This window comes from Amia ocellicauda, chromosome 11, assembly GCF_036373705.1.
Source record: "Amia ocellicauda isolate fAmiCal2 chromosome 11, fAmiCal2.hap1, whole genome shotgun sequence".
Classification (NCBI taxonomy): Eukaryota; Metazoa; Chordata; class Actinopteri; order Amiiformes; family Amiidae; genus Amia; species Amia ocellicauda.
In genome coordinates this window covers 22,388,013-22,411,226 of record NC_089860.1, presented here as the reverse complement: position 1 = coordinate 22,411,226, position 23,214 = coordinate 22,388,013, and the positions used below count along the sequence as shown (strand labels likewise).

Below are 23,214 nucleotides of genomic sequence, written 5' to 3'. Positions count from 1 at the left end.
CATTGTGCACTACTGGGTTTAATATTAGCCTTTCCAATCTAGTTAAATACGTCAGTAAAAGAGTCAGTAAAAATGATAGAAATTTAACATAAACCAAATACAAATGAACAGTTTAAAAAAAAAAGTCTTTATTGGTAGCAAGCAGATGAGATACAAGTCTGTACCATTTTTTTTGTATTATTTCTTTTAGCAAGTAGTAAATGTGGCCAATATTAGCAGGGAAAAATAGATTTAAGATGCATTACTTCATGTTAAAGAATTCTCACCCACAGCAATCATTATCTCTTACTGAATACTTTTGTATTCCCAACAGACTTAAACAGCAATAAGTTGCAGTTTTTTCTGTATATACACACACATACATACATACATACATACATACACACACACACACACACACACATAATTAAATTGGTTAATGTATATTTTGTCCTTATTAAATAGTTTAGTGAAAAATAAAAGATAATGCATCTTTAATCTTTAAAATTTTCACCAGTTGTCTTAACACCAGACATATCATATTCTTAATACGACGATAAACCCTCAAATAACATGAACTTTGCAAGACTTTTTTTTACAAGATTTTTTTTTTTCTTTCTTTCTTTTTAAACACTCTCAGGACAAGCTGAACTTAGTACGCCACTGTCATTCGTGTACAACAGAGAATACAAAACGTAAAGTGCTTATTGCTCAGGAATGCTAGGACCCTCAGCTACAGTTTGTCTAGCTAAGGGAGCTTACATCTAAAATGTTACAGAGCAGAAATATCAGGCTAGCAAAAACCAAGAGCAATACAACAAAAGCTTAAGCAGTAGCTAAAGAAACATGTTAGAAACAGTCAACACGTACAGCACGTCTGTATTGAAACGTTAAGCTTTTCCGTTTTATTTTTTGCCTGCAGGAGAAAGCTTTGGCTATACAGATAGGAAAAGATGTAACAGGAAACCATGTTCTCAAGCGTCAGTTTGCGTATTAGAGCTGCAATGAATTTGGCAAAGGCAGGTCAGCAGACACCACTCCGGAGGCTGCAGGGAGCCCAATGAAGGGGCGATCCGTTTGTGTTTTGTTTGTTTGTAGTCGTTTTTTGCACAGGATGCAATCAAAAGAGTTTTAAATTGCCGTTTATTACACCAGTTTTTAAGTGGTGAATTAATGGAAGCATAGAGGTGAAAGCACCCAAAGTTACTCCGTCAGCATGGGGTGATTTGGCTTTAATAAATCTTCTAATTTAAATTTCTTCCTGATGTTAAGGAGCACGCACTGGGAAGACTAAAGAAGCTATAGAAAAAACAGAACAGCAAGTCAATGACTAGCACATTAAATACAACTTATTGATGGGCAGAACATGGTGTATGTAATGAGTGGATGCAAGGATGTGTGTGTGTATGTGTGTGTGTGTGTGTGTGTGTGTGTGTGTGTGTAATTATAATATTATATATATATATATATATACACACACACACACACACACACACACACACACACTACTAAGAATACATTAGCTATGTTGTTAACATTAATCCTGAAACTTAAAAAATTAGAAACTGGAAATGATCTGCTTATTAACCACTTAAATTATTTCCCCCCAATACACTACTGCCACGATACTTTAAAGAAACCCACAGGAAATGCTATCTATTTGAATACAAGTGTGGAACTGCAAAGTAGTAGGTAAGAAGCATTGCATTACTGCTGTCAACTCTGCTTGTTTTCATTTCACTGCATTTAGAGAAAACAGCATGAAAATAAATTTGTTCTGGTGAATTTAAAAGTTGAAGGGTAGAATTCTTAAGGGTTAACTCTGCTTTCTTAAACAGATTTGTTCGTTTATCCTTTGTAAAATCTAATAAATCCACTAGAAGGACTTGCATTCATTCCGCTAATGGATTTTATTATGTAACTTGTAATTCTGAGCATCATGCAATGTCACATGTGGCAAAAAGCAGTAGGTGATTCATTGAGCAGAAATACAGTAAATGATTATGGCAATTTATGAATGTATGGGAGTATAAGGATTCTAAATGGCAAGCTTAGACTTTCAAAAGTAGTCTCGTTTGTCAATTACCAAACACATAAGACTGGTTAAACAATGAAGCATGTGGAAAAACATTTTAAAACAGCATAATTGTTTGAAAACATATCAATTGAATACGTATTTGTGAATTGGGAAGAAATAATTGGTTGTTACTTAACTACTTAAATAACTAACTGTATTAAACTCTTATCATTGTCGGTTTGTAAGTTAAAACAATGTTAGTAAATGACACATTTTCACAGTAACGAGAGAAGATGTCAAACCCTGCCCTGTGAGCAAAGCCAATAAGCAGGCCCTTGAACAGATTTGTAAAAAAATATAGATAAACAATTGCAATAGAAACACTGCTCTAATACACTTTGCTCATGTTATTTTCTCTCCATTTCCCCTTTGGCTTATTCAATTGCCATCCAGTCTGCACTGGCTACTTCTGAACTGCACCAGAATGTTACATTCACCAGCTTAAAACAGTAGAAATATTCATTCACCTCACTCACATATGATCTTGTAAAATAAATGAATACAAAATATATTTGAAATAATATATAAAGTGAGTTTGTCTGGATGCAAGTCTGAACATTTCTCATAAATGCCCAAGGTTAACACTCACCACAGTACATAAAACATACACACAAACATGTGTGATAACAACAAAATATTGATTGTTTATTCTGATTGTACACCGTAATATTATACAGTGAATATGGGCATACGGCACTACATATTTAACTTGCAAATATGTACGGAAGGTCTTTAGCAAGATGGACTGACTTTATTATAAAAATAGATACAAACATGAGTCACAAAACATATAAAATTATACATATAATAACTACTAATGTAATGATATTATGTATGGATCCATAACATGCATTTTATAGTTTATACACATATTCCCTTAAAAGGCGAATAAACAAATTGTGTTAAGACTAAGAAGTCATTTTTTATGCATAGCGTACAATCTGCATTTGCTTAAATAAGTTGCCGAATGCTCTTCAGTGTCATTAAATCACCCGAATGGCAAAAGCAATACAATAATGATAGTTACCAGGAATCTATAACAGTGAAAGTGGAGTTAAGTGTATTGCTTTAGGTGTATCACTATAAAACAAAACATGTGATTGGATTTCAATATTATTCTGGTTGGCTGTGGATTATTTCCAATAGTGGTTGATTCCATTGGTCATAACAAGTTATAAGTGCGGGATTATAAAAGATACAATACAAATATAAGGAAAACAAACACAGATTCAGATTGATGGGTCCCAGACTTGGAATGTTAAACTCTGAAAATGGCTACAATCCTTAGTATAAGTGGGTATACGTGTCATGTGAAAGGCCAAGGTTAAGATCTCCTTCGATTTTGCTCATGAGAACAGGCCTTCCATAATGCCGGTGAAGAGTTACTGGAAACATCAGTGCTCTGTTAAGTGTTTGCCATGCAACTTTGCCTCCCCAAACACTATGTAAGCACTCCAAAAAGATAATGAACATTCTCCCTAAGCTTTGGTGAAGATATTAACAACGATGGAATAGTAGTTATACAAACAAGGAGATTTTACAAAATAAGCAAGAAGTAATGTTAAAAAACTACACTGTTTCCCAAATCATAACAGGCACAAATATGTACTTGCATAGTAAGTTACCTTGTGCATTATAAATCAAACCAGTGCAGAAAAATACATTTTCAATTACACCTACATTTAAGCTGGGATTATTTTTAGGTTTTACTTACAATAGTACAGTACTTAAAGTTGTTATAATTTAAGGTGCACTTGGACCTGGGAATAGCCTGCAATATCAGGACATACTTCAATTAAGTTATGAGCTCACAGTTTAATTCCTGATCTATACTGGCTCTGGTGTGAACAATCTGAATGAGAACAACAAGGTTTTAAAAGGATGTGCATTATCTGATATGAAACTAGACTCAAGGCCAACAAGAGCCAAAATCCCCACTTTCAGATAACTGACCTAGAACCCACTTTCTCTCTCTCCCTCAGTGTCTCACCCAGATTGCACTCCCAGCAAGGACACCAGCATTTTCCCTAAACCCTACTGAGACAGAGAGCACCTTTTCCTTCCAGCATTTAGTCATTTATTGTATTTATTTAAATCCCACCTCCCTACCCCCAAAAAAACCCGAATGACTTTAAATTAACTATTTGAAGAAACCAAATACTGGATCACTAACTAGGAAGTGAATTTTAAACACCCCGCATACGACAAATATAAAATCAGAGTAGTTCCAGAGTAATTTGAAATTAATGAATGAGAGACAGTAAAGCATTTAAGAGAGCTACTTTCTGAAACAGCAATGGGGACATAATCCCATCATTTCTTTACAACACTGGATGGGAGGGTGGGGGGGGAGGGGAAATAGTTTTGAAGTTATTCTTGGTTTTTCATCTCACCTGGTTTGATAGAAACCATGTATTCTGACTTGTGAAAGAACTATCTGAGCTGAGAAAAAGCATACTGCAGCAGATTGAAATGGGGAAAATGAGTCAGGAAATGAGATTGGTATGTTTGATAAACACAGTGTTCAGAGTAAACAGGACTAGCTCACATATCCGGTATCCAGGTCTGGAGCGACACAAAGTCATATAGTAAAACATCCCATATTTTATCATTCATTTTGAAGAAGTTAAATGACTTTCAAAATACTCTGACACTCTCCAGGCCCCAATATGAAGCAAACGTAAAGAACTGTGGAATATGGTATAAGCAACGATGTTTTAATGTTTTAGGGTTTTTTTTGTTAGTTTTTTTTTAATGCGGAGTTAATGCACAAAATGCCCCCTCCGCAAATCGACGCTCACAAGCTGTGATGCACTGTTCTGTCGCTGCATGTATTTTTATCTGTAAACTACAAGACCTCTCGGTTTATGATTTCCATATCCTATAGCTTTTATGTACAAGAGAGGACCACTTTTAACAAAAACTAACCACCAAAAAAATGAAATACTAAAATGTAATCTGTTGTAGAACCCTGAAGTGTAACTAAGCACTTAAATTATAAACAGCCCTGGATTATTAATATTAATATCATTACTATTATTAATAATAAACAGCACCAGAGATACTCATGTCCTCTATACTTGTGACTGGTTTTATTCAGTGGCAGCTATAAACAGTATTAAATTCATGATGATCTTGAATTTCATTCAAATCAGGCCTACAGGCTCAGATTTCAGACACTGCACTGCTAATAATGGTTGGAATTGTGTCCTCCAAGAATATCTGTCAGCATCACTATGTACACTACCTTTCTAAAAAAAAAAGGGCTGAAAAATATATATTTATTTATATATATAGTACCAAGAACTGAAAAATTATTTCTTAACCCAGGCTATTATCTTCTCTCTCTTTAACCAGACATGATGGATCATACATACAGCTGGTGATTGTTTTCTTTAAGAGATAAAAAAGTAAGACTTGTGATTGAAGGTCCCCTGTACATTTATAACCTGCTGACTCCTCCATAAGGACACTCGATGTGATCTTTATAGCCCCCTACATACACAGCAGCTATTTATTAATTGTTTCCCCCTTAAGATTTTCTTTGGTCCACTTACAAAATGTCAATCGTGCAGGAATGTCAAGAAAGAAAACACTGTTCATGGTGCTATGGAGATGGAAGACAAATCCACGCTGGGCCTGGGTTTCTGTGCCATTATTTAACTGAAAGAAAACATATGAAATAACACAACAGAAATTATAGAAAAATACATGATGCAAATCATAAAAATCAAGTCTAATGAACATGCAGAGTGTGTAAAATGAATGGAAATATTCAGGTTAAAGGATTTTACATTTTCAACCAACTGCACTCAAAACTAAAATCAATGCCCTCAGGGTCTTCTTTACAGGTATTAGATTCACATTTCATTTTACACACTTGGTTTAAATCAAATCACAAATAATAAAACTATATGAATGTTCTAAGCACATAAATAATAAGTAACATCAATAGAACAATGAAAAGACGACATTGAAGACAAACATAAAAGCAATAATGGACCTGAATTTGCTGCATTGTTCAAGATGCGTCTGTGTGTCATGTGCATTGACAGGCACTGCAGTACTAAAACTCCAGTGAAACAGTAGATGGCAGCATAAGTTAAATGTATTTCAGTTTTACGCTAGGAAATGTATTGGTATTCAAAACTATTTTGTTGTATCTTTGCAATGTGTTTCACTACACGCTGGATAGCATGGCAAAAGGGTTAACATTACCCCTCTGCTTTCATTTACTTTGCCAATCCCCTCAATCTTTTCAAGTGTGTGTTGCCAACAAAGGGGGAAAAAAATTATATTACAAAGCTATATCCAATATCAGTTGATTTTAAAGGAATGTCCAAGTCTTCTCATATAAAATCTAGATAGTGTTCCACTCCCAGGAGAAAATCATACAGCATCTCTTATATACTGAAAGACCCAATTATTTTCGCCCAATTAAGAAAAGTTACTGCAATCCAACATTAATTCCTCACAACTTATAATCTCACACACTAGAAGGTTTCCTTATATCTTCATTTAGTTCACTATTTCATTCGTACCCCTTGATACTCTAGAAGAGGATGCGTACAATATGTACAATATATTTAAGGATGCCCATTCGCACATCCATAGTCTTCAATCTACACAATACCTTTCCAATGCTTTAACCGGCTTTGGCAACAAAAGTCACATCTCACCCTCCACTGCAAGGCCCAGAGAGAAAGAAAGACAGAAATACACTAAAAAAAACAAGTTTTGGAAAATGAGGACTTACTTTTTCTTATCCTTGTCCTTCTTGAGTGGCTGCTGGGAGGCGGCCTGCAGGGACTGCGCCTGGAGTGTCTCGGCTGCCACCTTCCGTCTGTTGAAGGCGTTCATCTCCTCCTCCAGGTCCAGTCTCTTCTCCTCCACCTTCCTCTTCTCCTCCTGGTGCATCCGCTTCAGCTGCTCGAACTTCTCATGCAGCTGAGGGCCGAGGAGAGGGATTGAAGCCATGAGGATTAGAGAGTCTGCAGATTCTCGTTTACCAGGTCATCATAACCTGGGCTACATATGAGTAGCGTGCTTATAACTGACCTCCAGTAAGGATTAACTGCATGTTATTATTAACAAGAGGTAGACTATTCTCATATATATAAAAAGGCTTTAATGATGTATAATTCAGCTTGTTTAATATATTCTAACAAGAGTGCACACTTCCACTCCTTTACTTTCATTTTTCTGAAGTAGATTTCTTCGATACAACAAGGGGAATGAGGTTTGTGTGTGTCTCTCTCTCTCTCTCCCCCACCCCCCTCCATCTCTTTACCTCTCTCTCCTTCTCCTTCAGTTCGGATTCAGTTTCCTTCACTTTGTTGACGAACATCTGTCTCATCTCCTCCTCCTTTCGCTGCAAGTCACCCAGGAATTCCTTTCTCTTGGCCTCATACGTCTCCTGTAAGCTGTGTAATTCAGCAGAGAAGTCAATACCTTCTCTCCACACATGCTCACACGCACACCTGCCCCCCCACCCCATACTTTCCCGGACAGGCTGCCCCCAGCACTAGTCTACCTTAGGGTAGGGTAGACCCTAAGGTATGTATGAAATATGTATGAAATATGTATGAAAGGAATTTCAGCGTTTCAATTTTTTGGAAAGGAAGGGAAAGGCGTTTCCTTTTTTTTAGGAAAAGTGTTCAGTTGTGGAAGCTTTGTTCTCAAGATCAGCACAACACACAAACAGACCCAAACACAACCACTTGTGTAAAAAGGACCAATCACCTGAAAGGCTGGCTGTCGGGGTCTGTGTCTTTGAAGCCCATTTCTTCCAGTTTGCAGCGTCTGTAGAGCTCATAGTGACGAGCATGCGTCTGCTCCCGGAGATCCTCCATGTTCACACGAATCAGCATTTCACGAAGCTTCACGAAGTCACAGTGACTCTCGTTCTCAACTGCACAAAAAAAGAAAAAAAGGAAAAAAGGAAAAGGCAAAGTTAGGGTTGAACACAGCTGGACCGATGTTCTCAACGCTCACCATATTTCTGCTCATGTGTAAAAGCAATGTGAACTTCATTACATGATGTCACCATTTACTGTCTACTGTACTTGGTATTATCCATCATTTCAAACTGAACTACATTTTCACAATGATTTCAGATAAACCTAAAAGTCACACCAGAAAAACTCATTTTAATATATTATCGTAATCAAATATGGATCCAATTTTGCAATGTGTGGGAATACATTTTCACACAACCCCATTGAGACTCTCTGCACAGCAAGCACTGGAAATTAGCCGAGCTACGGAAATTGCCAGACCAACTGCTGAACAGGTCTGTAGCTTCCAATACGTTTTAACGATTACATCACAGATCTGCCAGCTGCTTCAGTAAAATGTACAGAGTTTCCTATGTGTGATGCTGGCAGGGAAGCTCCTGCTCCCAGAGATATGCTCAGTGTTTCAGCTTCATCTCATTTAGCTTTTCTCCTGCCAGCAAAAGAAAATCAGTCACCATTGTTAGTGCAGCCTGGCTCAGTGTTGGTGGTTGAAGCAAATTTGCCCCAACTCAGTTTTTTTACATATCATTGCTTATTTAGAACAAATCACCCTGCCTTTATTTTATATGTTTTAAATCACCATCACCAATAAACTGTAATTGATCTGTTGGCCACTAATCAAAAGATAATTATTTGGACAAGTTAAATATGTTTAATAACAAATAGAAGGACTGCTAATGTACTCACACTTCCAAACTAAAAGACATGTTTTTTTAGTTTACTTCCTCTTTGTAATAACATGCATGAAATCATACCCTATGGGAATAACAGTTGTTATTTTTAGCGCCAACATTGTTGTTTTTTCACACCAGACTATTTCTTTTGTGAAAGGATTGGAAAGGGATATGTAGGTAGTATGAAATGTCAACTTTGAATTTAGCCGATCCCCTTAATACGGCTCAACACAGACCCTCCAGCAGCCCTTTGGTTTTGACTGGGAAAGATCTGGTAATTACCATCGTTAAACCTATTAAGGGGTCCATGTTTCCTCCACAATCAGAGGCAGGAAATGTTTCCTGCCAGAGCTATAAATGGTGACATCACCACGAGAGAATGAGTCTTGAGGAGGGTCCTGAGAGAAGCTTCACAAGTGTGAGAACTAACCAGCACTGATCGTACCAAGATTTCCTGGCTGCCCATTTGCTACAGTTTAGTCAATATCTATCGCATATCTATCAAATATCTATAAAATATCTACAATAAATTGAAAGGTTGAACAGATTTATGAAGCACGATGCTTTTCCTTCCCATGAAGCAGGATATTCTGTGGATGGAACTTTGACTTACAAACTGAAAGCTCAAAACTTGTGAGTTTAACCCTAGGCAACAAAATCTCCAGTTCTTCCCAGTTTCTTGGACCTCCACTTCTCCCATTTGCTAATAGCCTAGAAAAATCATTAGCCTGGCATCTGGTTTATAACAACCTTCTAGTAAAAGCAGTCCTGCTGAGGATCCCTGGATGAAATGTACTGACCCTAATTTATCAGTGCCTCTGGGAATTGATAGCATATTTTGTTAGGGGGAGGGGCTGAGCAGAGTAGAAATGGACTTTGGCTCTTTTTCTTTCAATACACACTGAACAATGAGATCCAATCTAGGGAGCAACAATTTACTTATTGACATTAAACTGGTCCCATCTATTCAACACAAAAGGTAAGTATCTAGAGACGTTGCTCCAAGAGGCAGAAAACGAGCACAATGCCTTTTATAGCTGTGGTTAAAGCTGTCCGAGTGTCACTTCAATGACATCACCAGACCTTGTGAGCGAATAAGAGCGAGACAAAATCAGCCGAGACGACAGAAGCGGTCGTGTGACAAGAGTGAAGCTGATGTCCAGCTGGCTTCCATTACCAGTCTGTTCAGGCCAAATGAATCAGGAAATTGATGGAGAGTGATGTTACGTCTATTCCAAAAAGCTCAGTAGTAAAGCAAACAAGATGGGAGGTGGGGGTCTGTGATTTGATAATCCGCTTGCTCATGCATTATTACTTTAAAAAAACATTCCAACATCTGAATTGGCAAATTGTAAATATGAAATGTATAAGACCACATAATGCAAGTGCAGCATTTTTCCATTGTACTGTGCTTGGGATAATACCAATGGTTTAACTTGTAATCTTATATATGAAGAAAGATTAAATTAAGCAAATACTTACCCTGAACAACTCCCCATGGGTATTGCCTGGCTCTCACCAGTTTATTACCCACTTTCACTTCTTCTATGCTTCCCACTACAGCAAAGGGGAGGTGAGCCTGAAATACATTTTGAAAAGGTTAGATTCCACCATAAACAATAACAGGATACAATGCCAGGCAAGGTGTTCAAGGCAGATCAAATATAACAATTCACTTTTAAAGAGGGTGTATATAAAAAACAAATCACTCTCTTCCTAGTCTAATTTTTCTTTGGATTAAATACAGCCAAGACCCGGGATCGAATAAAGTTTCGCCAGGAATAGAAGATCATTTTGTCCAATATTGTCCAAGGCCCAAAATTCAGTCCTTCAATTGGTATGGTTTTCTTGAGACACCTTACGTTAGGGATTATTTTTAAACTCTTTACTAAGAAGTGCTCTTGTAAGGAAGATTTTGCCAATTAATTGCCAGTGTGAAGAATGAAAAAACAAACTCTGAACAAACTGTTTAAATCACTAAAGTGGGCCAGGTCTGCACTAAAGGACCCTTAAGTGCAAAAGACTTAGAGATAAAACCACCCCTGTCATAAGAGCAGGGGCGGAACAAAATGTGTATTCTATGATTTAGTATGCTCTCATACTGCTCTCAAACTTACTCTGGGCAATAAATTCTGATGTCACAGGATAGGCACTAATAATGGCTGGCCTCAGTTATGAAGGAGGGTGCCAAGAATGTATAAGTAAACGTCTGAAGTAGTTTTCTTGGAAGCGAGGAAGTTCTTAAAAGAGGCTGCAAACAAAACTTAAAAAAATGAAATAAATCGTCTCCTCTACTTAACAGACACTTGTGCATATTGTACCATCACATTTCAACAATGTAATGGCTGTAGTGTAGCTTAACACACTGTCATATTTAGATTGATTAGGATTATCCTCACTACTGCTCTGGGCCATATATATATATTTTTTTTGCAGTGAAAATGCAGCACAATAATTAGGAGAATCTGCTAAGAGAAAAAAAAGAGCAGCGAAAATTCTTGGCAACAGTCGCTTGGCCTTTGAATTTGGTTCACAGGGATGAAACATTCCCAATCCAACTAAAACAACAGCTGATCGCTCTCATTTATTTCAGCCCATTTCTCCTCCTTTTATAGTGGCTGGGTTGCTGAAGGATTTACCAGAGTCAGTTAAAAACCCAATCTTAAACAAAAAGTTGCTATACTTACATTCATTGATGCGTTGATCTCTGTGACCGCTTCGTCGTCTGTCGGAAACTGATAGATCTGCACACCGTTGCTCACCAGTTCGCTCATTATCTTGATTTTAAACTTGTGCAGCTCACTTTTGGAAATGGTATCAGCTTTAGCAATAATGGGGATGATATTCACCTGGGCGAGTGAAAGGAAAAGGAAAATCACTTTTCAGCTACAGTCATAGGAAACCCCCGCCCCCCTGAATTTCCTTATCAAAACATTTGAAGAATATAACTACCAATGTGAACAAATACTTTTATACCAAGCCGCATCGCCAAAGAGTGCTGTGACAGGACAATTCATTGACATTTTTAGGAATGAGTTTTAGTCACCTTTTCTAGAATTGTAGCAGATCAAAGGGGGGAAAAAAAACACTTCTTTCAGCAGCCAGTGATAAACTACAGCAGCAGGGGTCAGCTTCATTAACATAAGTAGACACATGCACTTAACCAATTGAATAGACTTTAATTATCCTGCTACTCATTTCACAAGGTTTGAGCAGAAAATAAGGGCAAACTAATTCAATCTAGCAGCCACCGTTTAAAGTCTCTTGTTTTACTTTCTGCCACTGGCCGGAGTGGGAAGGCAGTGCCAGGCAGTGCAACCCTCATGAATGACCCCAGTCCCCTCAATTATTAATCCATCCCCATGCCATTTATGATTGAGCTCCTCTTATGGCATCTTCCATTCAAGGATTTATAATGGGCTCAGAAGAATATACGTTGACATACTGGAGGGATTGCATGGGCTTGTCCGGTGAATTGATTTCAGTTTTACAACAAAGCAACACCACTCCAATCTCATGATCCATACACCTTCTACCACATATGTTCTACCGCAAAAACGGGTTTAGTTTTTTTGCCCCACAAAGGTTGCCACCATCAATCTGAAAGATGTGAGAGACATGGATAGGCCCTACAAAATCAAAATGATTTCCTACACAGGGTTACAACCTTCATAGATCAAACAAAATTCACAAGAAGGGAAACTGTTCTATGTGCACAGAAGCACAATAGAATGCATATATGGTGCGTAAAACCACTGGAGAATTATATAAAGCAACTTCAATTGAGGAGAGAGGTGATCCAGTTCTGTGCTAAATAGGCTGCTGTTTAACTGGCTCCTGACCTCCTCCAAGCTCTCTTTTTGCTTTGAGAAATGTGAAGCTACAGAAATCCCCATGGACACCCTTGTATTTCACTGCTTGGTGCCTCTTCACAATAAACAACGCTTAGCAAATCCGCTCATGTGAGGGAGGCAGTAAAAAGCATATGTCGAGATCTAAAGTCATAAAGCCAGGGGCCAAGTGGTGTCTGTTCCTATGGATTTCTGGATTCCATTTGGAATTTCCTTTTCAGCTGCAGTGAACATGTGACACCATGAGAAAAAAAAAGTCTAAATGTAAAAGGAATTCACTATATAAAACTTAACTTAAACATCTGCAAATTACATTATCAGAAAATATGAGCAGCAGACTTTTTCACAGTTCCAAATATAATCAGAAACAGATTCTGTTCACTGCCTGAAATTATACATACAAAATAATTGTGAATATTTTCTTTACACCATACTCTGCACTGAAACTCTGCTGATGTACCTTGCTGTCCAGTTTCTTCATGGTGACCAGGTCCAAGGACTTGAGGGAGTGCCCAGTAGGCGCGATGAAGTACAGGCAGATGTGAATTCTGGTGTCATGGTAGTTAAAGAGGGAGCGCTTGATTTTCAGTTCTTCCTGAAGGTAGGTTTCAAACTGTGTGTCAATGTAGTCCACAATCGGCTTGTAGCTGCACAGAAAGCAAGAACAATGACGGTTTGTGTCCCAGGAGTTGAAACTTATTTCTGCAGTAAAGAAAGCTTTATCTATTCATGTATATAAATAAAAGTTGCAATAGCTGTATGCCCAGCATTCAGCAGTTACTAGAACCTGATATAACGAATCAATGAAATCGTAGAAGAATGCCTTAACAAAAACCATAAGACTACATGGATTTTATGTTACCACCAATACTTCCATTACAAAATATTATGATTGATATAGATCACACATCAATTACCAGTATCTGATTCTCTAATTCTATTAAAGAGTACCTATCTTTGTTAAATGTTTCTTGATTAGGTTTTACATCTTGCCAATTATCTTGGAAATGCTCCTTCAAGAGCCCCACAGAGAGTATCAAACACAGCAGAATCACAATCTGCAGTCGATAGTCTCATCAATGATGCATCATCTAGACATCTATAAAGGCACACCGGCATTTGAGGGAGAGATCTCTACTTGTAAAAAATGTATGTTTGGACAAACACCACATTTTAATTTATTTATAGCATTCCCCCATTGACTGAAAAAGAAAAAGAGGGTTACCACAACCTTGATTCATTTCTGTCTGGTGAGATCTTCATGTTAGAAAAAACTAAATACTACATTATAGACTCTCAATTTGAATGAAAAGCATATTCTAACAGACCACCCTCATCTCAATCTTTAACGATACATTCAAATACAATATCCGTAAATAGGATTCTAATTCTGAAGGATTTTGCTGGGAAATTCCTTTCTGCTTCCGCCATATTTCATTAAGACAACCACTTGACCTAACTGTTAGTACTTCGCTTGCCAGAACAACACTTCAATTGTTTTGATTATCGTTTCACAAAAAGTCCCCATCGTACACATTTAATTAATAAAAAATAAAAAATAAAAAAAGTGTTTCCATCACATTTTGACTGCTGGATGTTTTCCCAAACTGGATGAGCTATGGAGCTAGCTGGGAGCACAGAAGCACTGAGCCCTCCAAGGTCACACAAACAAAGGTCCCCAGCTGTGTTTCAAACTATATATTTCCTCCTTTTATTTCACCCTCACACAAACTTTCTCATGTCTCTCAAAACACTTTCGCGCTATAAGTCATCGGTCACTCTCATGTAACTAGATTCCTTGGCTGTATTTATCTGTTCCCATACAAATAATTCAATTATAATGCAAACCAAGAGCTCTAGCCCTACATTGTACCTTGAGATACAAACACATATAACACAATCATAATTTGGGGACGAAAGTAAGATCAGGCCATTCATCAGCTTAACTTTCCAACACACCCTCCTCCAGGGGTTTCCATACGTACCTCTCCTCTTTGTTGATCTGATCTCCAAAGCCCACTGTGTCGACGATTGTCAGCTTTAGGTGCACATTGCTCTCCTGCAAATCGTATGTTCTGGGGCGCAAATACACTCCGTTCTGATAGTGGCTCGCCTCCTCATTTTCAAACGTCGTGTTAAAGAGCGTGTTCATCAACGTCGATTTGCCGATCCCAGTTTCACCTGGAGACACACACAGGACACATGAGACCTTCCACTCCATAAGGCAAATGGGCGGTATCCCCTGCACCCTATAGTCTGAATGGTAAAAATGTTACTGTCTGAAAACTACTCATGCTTACTCAGTGCATTATGCATGGACAATATATACATTGTACCACAGTTATACACTTCAGAAGGGACATCAAACACCCACTTCTCATTCCAGGGAAAGAATGGAGGCAAGATGATCAGAACAATGATTAAACATTAATAAATAAACAAACAGCACATTGAAGTACAAGAGTGATTGATAGATGTCACAAGAGGAAGCATCACCACTTACCTACACACAGAATATTGAAGCAGAATCCCTGCGTCACCGATTTACTGACCAGCTGATCGGGAAGACTGTCAAATCCAACATGGCCACCAAGATTGAGGTTCCGCTTCTCCTCATTCTGAAGAGGCAAATGAGCCAGACTTGTCAATCACGCTGAACTCAAACTTGCCTTCTATATCAATAACATTTCCCCAAAAGAGTACCTATATAGAGTACCCAATACCTATATTGGGAGGCTTCTGCAAAATATGCCCATCCACTCACAGAAACTAATAAGCATTGGACAATTCCATTTGAAACTTGTATGGCAACCAAAACAGGCTTTCCACGGTTTGGCACAAATATATATATATATATATATATATATATATATATATATATATATATATAAAGCCCTGCATAAAACACTGCAGCACAATCACATTCAAAGCAACACTTTGTCATTCTTCTGGTTCCAGTCTTTTTACCATATACAGCTCTGGAAAAAATTAAGACCACTTAACACTGATTTCTGAACTTGGAGTGGTCTCTTAATTTTTTCCAGAGCTGTATGTGCATTGACGTTAACAGACATGAAGATGTAATTCTATCTTAACTCATTCCCTGATAACACCCGCAAAATTGCTGGGTTGTGCATGAATCGAAAGAATCAAAATCACAGGTTTGGTCTTTAAAATATAAAAATAACTGTTTGAATTCTCTGAAGACTCAAGTTAAGTATTATAAACTGTACTAATCCTATAAATTTCATGTACATTTCATCTATTCTTTCACTCCTAAAAAAACTAAACAAGGAGAGCACACACTTTCCATTGGTAATCAAGGCGAGCCGAGCTATTGTTTTAAAACCACATTCCTGACATACTGGCAGTTATGTCAGAACACAGGAAACAAAGATGTGAGTTAAATTCTGGCAGGGCACACTCAATTTTAACCTTTGACCCTCTTTCCCATAAAACAAATTAAGTTCCCACAGAGAAAGTAAGATCAAATACTGCTCTCTGCACCAAATGTATGCTGAATGAAGCATTCTGGCATGCTACAGACTCCCACTATGAAAAACAATATATCTCCATATAGATATGAATGTTGGTGTGCACATACTTAACATGTTCAGACACACAGCCTGAAATACATCATTCCACTATATGCAAAATAATGAATCTGGATAATTACATTAATTAAAAACATCGTTTTTAGATCACATTCTCTAATCTCAGTTTTCTAAGTAGTTTGACCTCTCTCAGGGTTTATGAGGCTGTACTTGAAGTTAGCAGTGGCAGCTCAGATATTGCATACTTTTTGCCCTATTCCTCTCAGCCTCCTGATTCAACCAACACTGGGAAGCAGAGTCTTTCCCAAAGAGGTTACATTCTTGGCAGATGATGTCATCTGATTCTGCTGAAAAACTGAACAAACCCCACTAACCTCTCACGACTTCACACATTATCAGTGTCCAGGCCTCAAGAATGTAGAGCAATTTGCCTAAATATTTGTTCAGACTCAGATGGATAAGATGATAAAGGGCAGTGGCAGCCAGCGTACTTTTCAATTCAAATCAGAAAAATACTGACCGAAATCGAAGAACATTACTGGTGACGGAACGGTTTGCAGAACAGAGTTACATGACCCCAGAGGAAGCGTTAACTTTTCTTCCAGTGCACATAAAGAAGAGAGCAATTAAGGTATCTATGTATTGCAATTAAGTAGACAGCCTTACAAAATATAGTACAGGCTAGTGATTCAGGTCAGCAGATTCTAGAGGTTTCACTCAGAACTCCCCAACATAAAAGCCTAAGAGCATTTATTAGCCTGGGTAAAACAACACAACATAGCATTACATAACTGTAACATTTCAACTGCTACATTTACCTTTATTTTTATGATATCATTATCATCATCAGGTACTTTATTTAGATGAAGTGTATATTAAAAATAATTTGGAATAGATCCAGACCCATAGCACTACTAATTACAATAAGGTAACATACTCCAAATTAAACACGCTTTACCATGCTAGGGAGCTGGTCCCGCATGTCCCACACAGCCGGTTAACAGACTGCACACACCCCACTGCACAGCCCTAGGAAGCAGATGGACAATCGGCTGGCTCAGGTGGGGCAGACCCCTTCATTGTCACCAGCACTGGGGGCTGTTTCACGCTGCTGAATTTAATGAATCAACTCTCAGTTTATCAGCAACCAAGTTCCATCAGTCTGCCGACATGAAGGTAAAGATTAAGGATGAAAAACAAAACAATAACATGGGATTGCAGATCATTTGATACCGCACCATCTTAGAGTGATCTGAAAGGAAAGAATATGTTTGATCTGCAACTGTTGTGCACAAAACAGGCAGGTTTTTGCCAGACTAGTGCTTTCTTTTTCTGCGTTTTGCAATCTTGTCACATGCTTGTATTCACCAAACTCTGACAGAACAAGAATAAAAGGTGTCTAACTGTGATCTCAGGGCATGTATTCCATCATGAATACAAAAATGAATTAATAAAAGTTGCCCAATCTCACTTAATGTATTAACAACGTGGCACTAAAGCCCTCCAGCTGTGTTTTTAGAACATTCCTTGCAGAGAATTCTGGGCATTCCATTCAGTGAAATAAAGCTATAGTCAATCAAATAATTTTTAAGCCTACAGTCATGTTCAAGGCAAATACTGAAAAGAAAATATTACATTACAAATGCACTTAAATTTAAGCTTTTGAACCAAAGTTAAACTGAAGTGAAAACTGAATTTCGCACGCTAATTCCCTTAAAACTAAATCATGAGCATGACCTGTATTTGAATCCACGGTCACGTTACTACAGTTGTGTGTCACTGGCAAAAACGAAAATGAGCAATGTGAGAAACGGCGGTACTCTGGAAATAAAAATGCATGTTCTGCTTAAATACTTTACTATTTGGACTTCTTTTTTTTTTTTTGCAATCATAGGGGTCATTTTTGAGACCAAAAATGCTGTGGGTGTGAGGGCTGCATGCATAATAGCAGGCTTGTAGTTTGTGTGCAAATGAATCAGTTTTATTAGAATACTCTATAACCCTCAAAAATGATTTTACTTGAAAGAACAGTGATTGCATTGAATTACTGTAGGTCTGAGTGCAGTACGCACAAAATATAACTGGCATGAAATGAAAATTATGCATTGTGCAGCAGTAGAGCTACCATGAACACAACTGTACTAAACAATTATTCCGATTTTTGATATTTGAATTGATTAGATTCTGCCCTCCATGGGGGGTAAGGAACGACAATTATTCACCCGGCCTCGGAGCGAAATTCATGCTCCCATGATTTATTGGTTAGCCCGAATCAAATGTAAATTGTCAATTCACTGCATGACAGGATCAACCCGATATCTAATACACATCTCCCTACTCCCCAATCAACCCATTTCGAGAAACTGTTTGGTGAACGCTCAAAACCATTGAACCACGGATACAGTAGCAACTTTAACAGGAGTGGTAGTAGTACTATCAAGTAGTATAGGCGTGGTAGTAGTATTATCAACCGTACTGCCCACCACAGATCAGATGACAAACACTTTGCTTAACTGCTAGTTCCTATTGTATTGTAATCCAGTGCAAACTCATTCGCTGCAATAAATACCTGTAGTGACCCACGTTTTACTTCACTGGCTTTCTAGGGTAATTATGTTGTCTTTAAACCGCTGTAGGCTATATTACTCCTGCAACGTGATTGTGCAGTTGCATTTTTAAACGTGCAACTCACCTTGGATAAATGTGTTTGCCAAATAACAAGTGATAATAGCACTCAGGCACCGCAGTTAAGTATGGTACAGTATGTGGTATTTACCTGAGGAACTAAAAACACCCAGGTGATGAAATGTTCACCAGGAGGGAGAGGAGTCACCCCGCCCTACCAGCTGTCAGTGCATTGCAAAAGCAGGGCATGTTCACTCTCGACTAGACCTTCTAGGAGAAGTGACGAGAATCAGTTGCAATCAGCTCCCAAGTAATAGTATTACTAATGCTGTGTGAGGAGCTTACAAAATACAAGCCAACACCTGATCACAGTAAGGGCTAACCTCAGACACAGAGGCCTGATGGTTGTTTGCTTCTTCAAGAGAGGAAAAAAATGTATATCGCATCAACAGATTATCAATGTCAAGTCATTTTCTTAGGAAAACAGCTAAATGAATGATACTTATCCTAGAAATACGGCACATTGTTTAAGAAAAATCGAAAACAGTCTCGTTAGGAAATTAATAATACTTTCATATGTTTATATGAGACTATCTTTGTTTTTATAAGTTCACAGACATGCTCTGAAATCGCTTGCATTTAGTCGTTAATTAGGCATTTGGCAGATGATTTCCAACAAAGCGACTGACAGGGACCATGTTGTGTGTGGAGCTAGCATCAACAACTGCTGCTGCACAGTCACTTCAAAACTGGAGCTGGGATTGAGGTCGCATCCAGAGGACAGCGCAAAAGGAGGCGAAGCATCTTGTTCAGGGTGACAAGCAGTTTGTCAGTGGCAGATCTGGCTTGGGACCTCCTGTTAATAAGCCTCAACTGAAACCGAATGCTGTACTGTAATGGGCTTTTTGTTTTTGTTTTTTAAATCTCTGTTCATGTAAGTGGCAACTGGGTCACAGAAGGGCCAAATGTCAAATAATGTAGAAAGGAAACCATCACATTTGTGCAAGAACACTTTGTAAATGTCATGAAAATTCCCACACAATTAAAAGCTTGTGGCACTAATTAAATACAGAATTACAAGGTAATTTATACATCCAGATCTTCAGCTACATACCCATCCTTCTATGCTCTATAATTCCCCAAAATCACCTATTGAAGAACAACTTTGAGAAACGCACATCGGCTCCATGCCACCCTGATTCAATAGCCAAACAGGACTGGATTGTACCAGTTCAGCTCTTACTCCTTGCCTGCCAGGGTATGTACATGAGTCCATCTACACCAGTGAAGTCTATTTCATGATCTTAATTTCATCAGACACAACAGTCTATCTTGGATGGGAGATCTGCCTCCCAGGAGGACTAAAAACTCATCTTTAATCTTATTCTCCCTATGGCTACTGTGACTGTAAATTCTTGATTTCACCCTTCACCCTTGCTAGGACCTAGAGGATGTGCAATGCTGTGGAGCAAACATCCCCTGAAGGATGTTTTTGTTGCTAATACAATCCAGAGTTTAATCATAAAATATTAATTCTGCCTATTACTCAAAAGTACAGGATGAATGACTGAATCTATATTAACTGACCAATGTGCTGTTAAGATCCGGTCTAGATTTGTTTTAAATTGAATGAACATTATTTTAATCTAAATTATGATTTTGATGTGGCCTATGGCCTATGGCCAGTGAACTGGATTTGTATCCATCTTGTATGTACAGTCTGTTAAACATCACATAATTACATAAGACATTCTCTGTAAAAGGCATCACTGGGTGATATTTACCATCAAATATGCATTATGGCTAAGGACATTTTCAATCACAGTTTTGCCATAGCTGCTCAAGTATACCAACGGAAGTACAAACAAAACACCCACAATTAATAGAGGTTAAGAAGTTATTCCAAGCAGTTTCAAAAGGGCTACCAAGGCAGGAAGAAATGTTAAACAGCATAGCGGTACAGTACAGACCAGGCACAGTCTTTCAAACAACAAGCATCCATTCTTTTGGAAACTGCTTCTACTTGCCCAGCAGAACACAATGAATCTTTTCTTGAACGGTCATTTGCAGGGCCAAAAGATTTCCATCTTCACTGACCCCAGATAAAATGTTCGTTGATGATAAAGGATTTTAAACCCAAATCAATCACTGTTTGCGAGGACTATCCAGACCAACATTTAGACAAGGGAGGGGTGAGAAGAACAGTATTTGTACTTTCTTCATTCATGTTGTGTATATGCCTACAGTGCCATAATTATACAAGGACCTCCCAGTATCTGCAGCTTGATAAACTTCCCAACTTATCCATTTAATACACAAGAGAGTAGAGAAAACATTTACCTATCATGTGATGAATCTAAAACAGTTATCTGCAGGAAAATACCACAAAGCATGTTTTGCATACCCATTCATCAAGATATTGTAAACAGTGCTAATCTACTGGATATCTCAGCCAAGACTACTCACAGGAATTCTCTCTCCTGACTGTCTTCAATATAAATGTCTGCAATTGTGTGTGTGTGTGCGTGTATATAGGGAGAGAGAGAAGGGAGAGGGATCAAACATTTTTAATAATGCAACAGTTTCAATTACGAAAGAAAGTCTTGAAGGGTATTTTGGTTAGAATTAACAAGTATTATCCACAAATATATGTGTGACACAATATTTAAGGGTATTAATGTAGCTTTATGTCAGACAAGTTAAGGAATTCCTTGGTTAATGCACTAATCTATAAAAAGCTTTTTCCAGTATTTATTTATGTATTGCATACCAGAGTATTGCTGTCTGAAGAAGGACATTAATCTAGTTACTTGTGTCTGTGAGTGAAACTTCTTTCTCCGGTAAACAATTCTTAATCCATCACTAGCACTTTTAGTTAACATAGTTTAACTCCTTAAAGAAACACTGCAGCATTACAGCTTCATACTCATATTTACCAAAACAAAACAAAAAATCCAGGGAAATGATTCATACTAAATATGGTCCTTTTTGATTGAAACCACAATGTGAAAACTGCCCCAGCACCCACTGCAGTTCTTGTTAGTGGTGTCCTGGTGGGAAGTAGTTTTGCACTAATCTATTAATCCATCTAATGCCTACAACACAACAATTCAATTAGCCCTGAACTGATTTTGATTCCTGAATTTCTTGAAAATAGTGGATGCATCCATGTGTACACTGAACTCTGGGTCTCAATAAGCACCTTTTCTCATGAACCAAGCCATTTAACCCTCCCTCTGCCCAATTGTGATCTGAAGGTCAAAGCTTATTTGTTATGTAATCCATCAGACTGAGACTTCAGTGCTTTTCTAACTGTGGTTGATTCTTAGGACATGAATAGCCCACACTTTAAAAAATTTAAACACACATATTTACCAACCACATACTTTAAAAGTCACTCTGACATAATACATACTCAAACTACAAAGCAGTGTACTGTACACGACTTAAAAGATATTTCTACCTATTTCCCACTAATGCATAACGCATCAAGTAAAGGAGTGGCACCCAACATGTCACCGGGGTGATTCAAAATAAGGTGCTGTATTTTGTGAATCAACCAAATTCACTATATATACTGACTGAGTCCGTGTAATCGGATTAATCTGACACGTGTAACAAAAAGAGAAATAATCAAATTTACGATTCTCCGTGTGGGGAAGGAAATGTATGAAATCAATCTTTTAAACTCTTGCACGTCTGTAGTTCACATCTTCAGGCTGTAACTGGACACGCATTTCCACACAGTGAATAACCTAAATCAGGAGGCTTTTACTGAAAAACCCGCACACATGCCCGCCATTCAGCGATACTTTGTGTCAGTATGTACAATAACCATCATCATACATGTACTTATCCGTGAACACTCCTCCGTTGCCTTGCAGATCTAATACCGGAGCTCCAGTGGGGAAAACCTCACATTTTCCCATCGCCACCCATGTCTGCTGCCAACCCAACACTAACACAGTAGCGTCACCGCCGCGGCTACAGTGACCGATACTGTCTCTCTAATATTAATCATCGTTATAATAATAATAATAATAATAATAATAATAATAATAATAATAAACCCCTAGCCCACAGGAGCATCAGCGTGCCCCACAGCTGAGAAGCAAATCCATTACCACCACTTCCACACCACACTCTCCGAGGAAAAATACTCCAATACGTCAGTGGGAATACGATGGCAATGCGCATATTGTCTTAAGCATATCGGGATTTCAAAAGTGTGCCCACTTACCGAGAGTCTATCTACATCCGTGGCAGCCATGGTGCTGTGTGGGTCTTTATATGATTACGGGCGAAGGACGACTGTCTCCGTCTTCTCGCCGTGAACTGACACAGTATAGCAGCTCAATGGATCCAATATGGCCACTTCCTGGATACTCCCACTCCGCGATGGGATACAAAGACGCGCTCTTGCGTTGGGGCTGGTTG

The 23,214-nt window shown here is 38.2% G+C and overlaps 1 protein-coding gene across 3 annotated transcripts in view; it reads right to left on the bottom strand.

The window, feature by feature from the left end:
• The window catches only part of septin8a (septin 8a), a 27,462-nt gene extending 4,272 nt beyond the window's left edge, over window positions 1-23,190 (bottom strand). Inside the window, exons 1-10 of one of the 3 annotated variants that reach the window (XM_066716983.1) lie at window positions 23,018-23,183; window positions 15,102-15,216; window positions 14,584-14,779; window positions 13,059-13,245; window positions 11,435-11,596; window positions 10,230-10,326; window positions 7,799-7,967; window positions 7,347-7,479; window positions 6,813-7,003; window positions 109-1,278 (exon numbers count right to left, since the gene is read on the bottom strand). In XM_066716983.1, coding sequence (XP_066573080.1) covers window positions 1,224-1,278; window positions 6,813-7,003; window positions 7,347-7,479; window positions 7,799-7,967; window positions 10,230-10,326; window positions 11,435-11,596; window positions 13,059-13,245; window positions 14,584-14,779; window positions 15,102-15,216; window positions 23,018-23,047 — 1,335 coding nt within the window. In that variant the 5' untranslated portion in view covers window positions 23,048-23,183 and the 3' untranslated portion in view covers window positions 109-1,223. Of the gene's footprint in view, window positions 1-108; window positions 5,720-6,812; window positions 7,004-7,346; window positions 7,480-7,798; window positions 7,968-10,229; window positions 10,327-11,434; window positions 11,597-13,058; window positions 13,246-14,583; window positions 14,780-15,101; window positions 15,217-23,017 lie in introns of those variants that run through there. The other 2 variants (XM_066716984.1, XM_066716982.1) reach the window with 2 other exon arrangements.
• Window positions 23,191-23,214: the final 24 nt, after the last annotated feature.